General features: G+C 32.6%; 2 protein-coding genes across 2 annotated transcripts in view; both read right to left on the reverse strand.

The window, feature by feature from the left end:
* The window catches only part of LOC119673171 (protein sprint), a gene marked incomplete at its 3' end in the record, with an annotated part of 222,386 nt that overhangs the window by 55,580 nt on the left and 157,092 nt on the right, over nt 1-9,714 (reverse strand).
* On the reverse strand, nt 1,312-2,642 carry LOC119673172. The gene is made up of 2 exons (XM_038084411.1): nt 2,129-2,642; nt 1,312-2,024 (listed from the first exon to the last, which is right to left on the reverse strand). Exons 1-2 carry the CDS (start codon nt 2,227-2,229, stop codon nt 1,682-1,684), a joined length of 444 nt encoding a protein of 147 aa, XP_037940339.1. The 5' UTR covers nt 2,230-2,642; the 3' UTR covers nt 1,312-1,681.

Genomic DNA, 9,714 nt, shown 5'->3' on the forward strand with positions numbered 1-9,714 from the left:
AGCCCCTGACTATCCTGACTATCTGAGGCAGAAACGTATCTCAAGTTATAATAAACTGGCAAAGCAAAGAAAAATCCTCGTTTCCATATTTTATTCATTATCCTATAAATGCAGCATAATGTCTTGTAAATTTGGAGATCTTCTAGAAGCTCGATGCTTATCATCGTTCGTTATGTATGTAAAAGAGATTAAAGGTTTAAGAGATTAAATTTTTAGATTAACTTCCATAATGTCTTCAAACATTTTGTAATTGGAAGTTATTCCAAAAATTTGAACAAATATTCATTCTAAAGCAAGAAAGCTTGGTTAAAACTTTGTTTAGGATAACAATCTATAGTATGTCAAAGCTATTTATATTTATATCTAGGTAAGCTACCGCAACTATTTGAAATCTCCTACAGTTTTCTTTTCATAGTATCCAATGATGGGGAGTGATACAAGAGATGGAGTGCAGTTTCCTCCTCGAAATGAGTTAGAGTACAGTTTTCTCCTCATTCAAGTTAATAATAGATAGATGTTAATAATAACAGATGAGATACAGTTTTATTCTCCACATAAGTTTGAGTACAGTTTTTTCTTCATTTCAGTCAAATATGACCACTGCGACCGATATACCCAGTTATGCTAGTTATGGTAAACCGTGGGGATCTGCTGGTATAGCTCTTTTTGGGAATGGTAAATAGCACTTGTTCGTCGAAATTTAAAAGTGGGTCCGGGACCCAACTCTAGCCACTTCTGAAACTACGTTATTAGTTAGTTGCTTTCGTTATAGTTGACTGATGTGCTTGTTTTTCTATTTGGATCAATTGAGTCTTGTGATATGACATGAATCTAAGTCTATTTAAACTTTGTAGTTTTGATTAGTTTAAATTTATTTGAATTAAATTAAATATTAATTACTAAATTAAGTTATACTATACTATACTCCACTCTATTGACTTATCTATCGATAAGAAAGTGAACGGATATTATATATAATTTTAATAATTATTTTTTAGGGCCTTTGCGGACAGCATACAACGTCCTTTTGGTGTGCGCTACAATCCCTACACTCAAAGTGTGGAAGTTCTTTCCAACGCACAGAAAATAACTGCTGTTGTTACGGAGCTGAAGGGGGACTTAAGCATCGTCTATTCGGCATTACGTAAAATATCAGCAACCGATGAAAATTTGGATGTGGATTGCATTGCAAATATGCTCTCCCATAGCTTAAATGTGCGTGGAGGTGACAAGAGTCCTTTGAATTCAATAAGCCCCGATAATTCGGATAATTCGCAGCGTTCCTTTGGAGATGAATAAAAAAACTAAATATTAAAAGTTAAAAGTTAAATAGTAATTTATTTGTTAACTTATCGTAAGAGAGAAAATTTATAGAAGGGACCAAATTTACACTTAAACTTAACAAATGATAAGCAAGTATAAAAATGTTTCTAAACTTAATTAATTATTAAAATTTTCTTGTCTATCTTTACGTCTCTATGGTTTACTAGTTATAATTCACAGAATTATGTACTTTTGAGTGTTAACACAAATATATAACCTTATGTATTAAATATAACCTTATGTAATACAAATATATATAAGAAAATTATGTCTTATAACGAAACTTAACATCCGAGAGTTTGTAAAAATTGCTTAAACTAATTAAAAAGTAATCGAGTAGGGAAGCTTAGTAGTTGTATTATTTATTATAGATCATATCACAGTCTCCATCCAGCACGAATTTCTTGCTTATGTAGCCAGAGGAGTAGTCCAACACCAACTTGGGTATAGTCCATATGCTGAAAGCGCCGAGCATTGGTGTGAGTACGCGTTTCAATTTCGGCAAAAGCAGAAACACATCCATTTTTTGGTACCAGGTCTTGGGAGTTTTGGACACTTTTTCTTCCTTGCGTTGGAGCTTCTTCGGCTGTGCCAAGTCCTTAACTTCAACACGTGGTGTGATTTGTATTTGGTCGACTGTTTCGCATACTTCTTCGTTGCTCAAGAGTATGCCAGCTACGATGTACATCATTTTAAAGTACCTACAGGGCGGAGTAATGAGTAGATAAATCAATTTTGATGAAGGCATTACATTAATTTCAATGTTATTATTTAATAAGATTAATTTTATTTATGTTATACACACCTGACTGTGCGTGACATCATGAAGTGTATAAGAGCGCAACAAAGTATATTATTTCTTGAGATATTTCTGAGTATTTTTCGGGGAACTCGTATTCCAAACATATATCACTCTCGAAAAAAAGTATAGTATTCTTATGCTCTATGCTTGCGTTTATAGTACGTGGAATGGAATCAGAAATCGTAGTGCCTAAGCGTCTATTTAACAACGTAGTTCGATGCGTGACTTTGGTTGAGTTTGTACTGAGTGCAGCGTTTGAAATCAGTTTAATCGGTATTGTCTGCTGCGTTGCCCTTGATTTGATTTCGAACTGTGCTGAGATACTTTTTAATCTGTTCACCCTCAGATACACTTACATACGATATTTTTCTATTTTTCTATTTTTCTATTTTTCTATTTTTCTACTTTTCTTTTCTTGATTTTCTAATGTTTTTTTGAACAAGTTTTTCTGAGCACACGTCGCACCACTGCTCGGTATGTTTTCCGCACGAATTTGAAAAGCGACTGATTGTGAAGAGCACCAGCAGGAACACGCTACTCGCTTTTAACGAGATGAGTTCGCTTGATAAGCCAAATTTTCAATTCCCAAAAAAACTTTTCAGAAACAAACTCTCATTGATATTAGATTAAATTCGTTGAACATTTGTGAGCATTTATGCTTGTCGGAGCGGAGTGGAGAAGTTGTGTGCGCCCGTAGAATGTCGAATTCGTTGAAACCAAATTGGGCTGTCCATTTGTTTGGTGGCTGCCCTACGAGCTGTGGTTTCGTGCTCTTTATTGCTCACAGACGATAGATAACCCAAATAAGTGTATTTGAACATTGCAATAGACGTTCGCTAGATAAGATTGTACCGGTTACGGTGAAACGTAAGTGTTCGACGACGCGAATGGAAACAATTTTGTACTTTGGCAGTGCTTTTACAAAATACTTTGAACCCATGAGATTAGTCACAGCAGGCAACTATAACTGGAATGCCGTTGATATAAGATTTTGTTCAATTGCTATCTATTCAGACAACGTACAGAGTGTTTAGGAACCAATTAGCCCACGAGTGAGAGTGTAGCGCTGCAAATTGAATAGATTTTCACTTGTGTAAAGAAAGTTTCAGATGCAAGCAAATGCGCTGGAATCACTTTACTGCTTTACTGGGAGGGGAAACAAGAAGCAAGAGAGGTATATATGTAAAGAAAATAGAAGTCAAAAATAAAATAATTAAAAAAATTATTACATTTTCCATATTCAATTTGAATACGTGTGATTGTTGTGTGCAGAAAGGAAAGTTGAGTATAAAACGCAACAAAAGTCAATGGATAGTTTAGAAAACTTTTATCTTCAATAGTTCAGAAACAAAAAAGAAAAAAATAAAATAAACAAAAAGCAGATTATCTATTTAATAAATAAATGGCATGGAAGTATTAGTAATTTTTTTAAAAATACAATACAAGCCAAGAAAATGTTGGCAAATTTAACATTTTGGCTTATGCTTTCTTCTTCTCTTTATTGTAAGTAAATGGAGTATTAAGTTTATCAATATGTTTGTAACGCAGTGAACGAATCATTGGTGATCACCATGATTAGAACTAATAGGATAGCTATGCCTACTGACTAGTTTGTCTCTAGTCACTAAACGAGACCCACAGTTTTTGAGTTAATTGAATGAAAAGCTGCACAGTGATTTCATGTGAATCCATATCAATTGAGTTAGCAAATGAGGGAATTTGAGACCATACATGTAAATTGACTGCTGAAAAAAGATTTCTATTTTTACATATACTATATACTTACCATATATAATATATGTTATATAGTATATTTAAAAGTAGATTTAATCAATTGGATTTGAGAACTTTTGAATATAGTATATAAAATATACTTACATTCGAAAACGTGAACTAATTAAAACCAAGACAGTTCACGTATTCAAATTGTTCAAGTTTTCGAGTGTCAAACAAGAATAAAGTAAATACATATTTACACATATAAATTCACATTTTGTTTCTTTTTTTGTGTACATATTAATTTATACTAAAGATACATATATAAAACTTTTTATTTAAAAAAATCAGTCATTTTTTTTTGGGTCTTCTTTCTTTCTAACACTTGAAACACAGCATTCTCCCTTAGACGTCTAAGTACATTCATATCCTTTTGATCGACGCCTTCGTGACTGGCCCACTGTATTGCTTTGTTGAAAATTTCAACTGCTTCACTTGGTATAATTTTCACCGATGCCTCTGAGATGCAGTCTTCGTCAGGTTCGTCCTCATGTCCAATATCATCATGCGCATTATCTTCATCAATATCTTCGTTCCATTCCTTAACATTTGATAACGTAAATTCACTCTGAAATTGTTGATAAGAACAAAATTTTCAATAACTCACATATCTTTGTACATATCTGCGCTATCGAACAAACCTCAGCATTTAAACTGTTAAGAAGATCGGCGGTGTTGCACATCAAGGAGCGAAGTTCAGTTTCCCATTTTTCTTTTAAAATCGCCAAAGGCATACTATCTTCGGGGTCATCATCATTCACAGTAAAATTTAAAATATTTTTCCAGCACTTAGACAGAATTTCTTTGCCGACACGACTCCAAGCGGCTTCCAAAAAATTTATAGCACTTTTTAATGTTATTTTCTTCATAGACTCGAGCAAGTCAGATTGCGTTGCTGCTATTGAAGCAAGAAGGCTATTTCTGTAGTATAACTTCGTGATTTTTATTGCATTCTGATCCATCGGTTGAATGAGGGGAGTAACGTTTGGTGGCATAAACATTGCGAATATTTGCCCATCTTCCGTTGTCAGTTCAGCCTCATTTGGATGGGAAGGAGCATTGTCGATTAGAAGAAGAGCTTTAATTGGCAAGTTTTTCTCTTTTAAAAATGATTTCACCTTAAAAAGCGACAAATTTTAGGAAAATTTATACAGCATTCAAAAGGAAGAATCCCTACCTGAGGAACATTCTTTGAAAATAGTCGCCGTCATCCAGGCGGACTTTGAGTTTTTATAGTTGGTAGGACACTGGAGGTTTTTAAAGCATCGTGGGTTTTTCGCCTTTCCAATTACCAAAAGTTTGAGTTTATGAGATCCGGTGGCGTTTGAGCAACACAAGAAAGTGATTCGCTGCTTCTCCGACTTTACGCCTGGGGCTCTCTTTTCTAAAGTGGACACGTACGTTTTTTCTGGCAGAAGTTTCCAAAATAAGCCGGACTCATCAGCATTATATAGCTGATCGTTACACAATTCGAATTCAGCAATTTTATCTTTAAGTTTTTCTTTAAACGGGTCCACTAACTGAGACTGCGAAGACAGTTTTTCGCCAGATATTTGCAGAAGTCGAATACCGTATCTTTTTTTGAATCCTTGAAACCATCCATCACTAGCATAAAAGTCACCTTCCTTTTCCTTAAATTTTGAATGCAGTTTCTTGGCTTTTTCTTTCAGCATTAGAGCACTTACTGGCCAGTTCTTATTTCGCATACAGAGAAACCAACGATAAAGAGATTTCTCCATTTTGGGCAGCTCTGAAGTACGCAGGGTTTTTCTTTTTCCAGGCCCAGAAAATGTGTTGTTTACGCATTTTAAAATCACGTTTCTTTTCGCTTTAATGCCACAAATTGTTGATTTAGCAACATTATATTTCTTTGCTAAGTATGTCACACTCGACCCCTTTTGTAAGAAATCGAGAATTTCAGCTTTTTTTTTTAATGTCAAGCACACAGGTTTTTTCGCACTCATATTTACCTTGCCAAAGACGAAACGTTTCATGTAAAGACAAAATTGTTACTAAAATATTTTGCATTTTTCATGCATTCACAAATCAATAGCATAATTTGCTATTAGGGAATTCCCCAATTTCAGAATTATTCGACATCAATGCAAACTATATTAAAAAATTGTAAGGTTTACTGTTCATGTTATAGAGCTTTACTGACTTGTTCACGTTTTAGAATAGTCAATGATGAGAAAAGGTTGTTCACGTTTTGGGGTGTTCACGTTTTAGAGTATTCACGTTTTCGAATGTCTGCTGTATGTCTATTGGGTTAGAGAATACAATTTAAAAAATATTTGTCCGTTATATATTATAGAATATACTTATTCAATATTCTATATATTTTTTTAGCGATTATAGCTAACGAAAATAGCTTAAGAAAAACAGGAATGTCATGAATAACTAATTGGTAATATAAACATTTGTGTGAGGAAAACTGAGACCAAATAATATTCAAATTTTTTTTTATAATATAATTGCTATTAGATCTTACAATATGGTAACCGGAGGTCTAAAAATCTTATGGAAATCTTGAATAATAAAATCACATTACTTTTGAAATCACTTTGATAATAAATATAAATATTTACAGTTTGAAAATTCTGTAACAATATTATTCAAACTTAGTTTCGTACAGTTTGAAAATAATTGATTTCAATATAAAGCATACTGCGATGGCGCTGCAAGTAATAAAAAATTATAAGTATGTCTAAGAACCATATGAACACTGCATAACGGTCTTTGCAGAGACATACTTTGAACGTAATTTAAACTGTGTTATCAGCATTTAGTACAGAATTGACAAAACCGTAATGTTACGGGCTTCGTTTGTGAGATAAAATACGATATTTGGTGACATTATATTAAAGGTTTTCGTATTTGCTATGTTTGAACAAAAGATCGTATTAATGAAATTCATTCCCTACGCTCTTTGTAGATGCTCATTGAAGACCGTAAATGGTTTGTGTATTTGATCTGTTCATACGTTCCTTCCAGTTAGGACCACAGCGTTTGCTGAATTGTAAACTAACTGCAATACCAACTTTTGCCTTTGGCGGTACTCAAACTGTGCTTGTATAAAATCAACTGCAGAACTCGTCATTTTACAATATTTCAATGGGTCAATTGTTAGAGTAAATTTCCGAGTTATAGTACTTCAAAGACTAACTTGCATTTTATTCACTAGAAGGACCAGTTTGTTAATTTATTGTGGTCAGAATCCGTGAGTAAATTTATTTGCGTGTCCATTCTCATGACATGATCAACCCATCGAAGCCGTTACATGTTAACTCTCAGATTTATAACAATGTCGGATGCGATAATCGTCGCCAACTTATAGAAGAACAAAGATCTCATGCAGAACTTTTCTTTCGAAAACTCTAATGCTGCTTCATCTTTCTATGATATCGTATACATTTTTGCACCATACAGGCAGACAGGTAGGATGAGCGACCTCTAAAGCAGAAGTTTTGTCTGTCGACAGAGAGCTCTACATTCCAATTGCTAATAGTAGCACCTACTGACAATAATGATTATTTCTGTGAACTCCAAGCTTGTTGTTGTTTGTAACGGCGTTGCCAAGATAAATGAAATTCTTGACAGAATCGGATGAAGAGTCACCAGGTACCAGTTCGGCGACGCATATTTCTGGCAGTAGCTGACATATACTTCGTTTCACTGTGAACCCCTTGGGTCGAGTATCTAAGGCAATGTGTATGATTGCATTTAAATTAGAAAATTCCAGCACAATCTTTGCGTTATCTAGATACTTAGCTTTCATTGGGTAATGTTCTAATAGTACGCTCAGCGAGTCTTATCCCCAGGACTTTAAGTGTGGGTTGTGCACAGGGTTTGACAACTGTCACATAAAAACAGTCGCTAGTGATGGACGTAAGTATGCTTTGAAATTGGAAACCAAATGTAGATGAAGTATTCCTTCTTCCATTCCAACTAAGTATTTCACTTCATATATTTTATTATGCCATGTTTTTTATATATTTTCATATTTAGGGTATAATTTTCTCATATCTGATAATTAAGCTGGTGTTTAACATTTGTAGCATTGTTGTGGTCTTGATCCATATGGTGAGTTATTTATGATTTTGCTGTCAGGCATTGTTTCCAGTAGGAGCTCAGTACTTATCTAAGTGCATCATAACATAATTATTTTTATTTTTATCGTTTCATATGCTGTTATACCTTAAACCAGACTATTAACTAAATAAAAGACAAAATTTACGAACAACACAAAGACACAGTGCTTTCTGCATCGCACTCAGCTCCAACCAGTTGAGTCCATTTACCTATTTACCAACCAACAGCATTCCTAAATTATAATATCGCATTCTCAAAGAATTCTTTCAGATGCAACGAATTCCCTATGCCCGAAGCAAAATAGTTCAAGTGCAATATTTTGTTTAACAGAGTCATTCCAACAAAAGGACTAAGTGAATCCTTTTATTTGCAACTTATGGAAGAAAGTGCATGTGTGTTCACATTTTATTACATGTCATTTGTAGTTGTTGTCGTTGTTGTTGTTGCTGCTGCTGTTGTTATTGTTAGGGAAAGCAGAGAAGTAGAGAAGCAGAGAAGCTGAGAACGGTATGGAGACAAGCATGGAGTGCTACAATTAACCACAGGCAACATTGAGCTTAAGTGACTTAGAAGTCAATGTGATAAATTGTTTGGAATCAAAGTTAAGTTATGTTGACATGACTTAAGGTTCACTTAATTACAAACCATTTTTAAGTGGTTTCGAGTTAAATATTGCATATAGGATGAAGGGTCAAATATATTTTTCATGGCACCTTGAAGACTACAACCCACAAGTAAAGGCAAATGTTAGGGTAAGCTTTTCAGTACATGTAAATAAAATGGATGGAAATTCTACGAAGAAGAAATTTTGGTTAATTTTAAACAGTACTACTAAGGAGTGAAAAAAAAGCAATTACTTATTTTGCAAATCAAAAAACAGTAAAAAATGTTGAGAATATTTTCTGAAATGAACAGCATCGACCCATAAAATAATTTGTCCAACAGAAAAACCGTGCGTGTATGGACAATATTATAAAGAAAGTTAATTCTTTATCTCGATACATTTCTTTTATGCTAACTCTGCACTGGGCAACTTACCGATAGATATAGAACATAGAAAAGTCATCAGAAAACCGCCTAAATTAAATTATCAATCAAGGTCTACAGTAAATCATTATATCATAATTAAATAGTTTATTTAAATTAATAAGATAAGTTTTAATTAGATAAATTTTAATTAGGTAATTTCTAATTAGATACTTTTTAATTAGATAATTATTAATTGTTAGATAATTTCTAATTAGATACTTTTTAATTAGATAATTATTAATTAATTCTTTTGCTTAACTACTGCAGTGCAACTTACCGTAGATATAGAATAGAAAAATGTCATAGAAAACCTATTAAATTATTAATTAATTAATCATTTTAATTAAATAAGTTTTAATAAGATAAGTTTTAATTAAATAATTTTTAATTATATAAGTTTTAATAAGATTAGTTGAAATTACATAAGTTTTAATAAGAAAAGTTTTAATTAAATAATTTCTAATTAGATACTTTTTAATTAGATAATTATTAATTATTAGATAATTTCTAATCAGATACTTTTTATTTAGATAAATATTAATTACATAAGTTTTAATTAGTTGGGTTTTAATAAGATAAGTTTTAATAAGATAAATTTTAATTAGATAATTTTTAATTAGATAATATCTAATACAGATAAATTTTATATAGATAATTTTTGATTACATAATTTTTAATTAGATAAGTTAAAA

The sequence above is a fragment of the Teleopsis dalmanni genome, chromosome 1, assembly GCF_002237135.1.
Source record: "Teleopsis dalmanni isolate 2A chromosome 1, ASM223713v2, whole genome shotgun sequence".
Classification (NCBI taxonomy): domain Eukaryota; kingdom Metazoa; phylum Arthropoda; class Insecta; order Diptera; family Diopsidae; genus Teleopsis; species Teleopsis dalmanni.

What these genes read in the sequence shown, in the direction of transcription:
- LOC119673172 (XM_038084411.1), bottom strand. Translation starts at nt 2,229, where the DNA reads ATGTTTGGAATACGAGTTCCCCGAAAAATACTCAGAAATATCTCAAGA. An exon ending in ATGATGTCACGCACAGTCAG is followed by an intron (nt 2,025 to 2,128) that starts GTGTGTATAACA and finishes TCCGCCCTGTAG; the next exon opens with GTACTTTAAAATGATGTACA.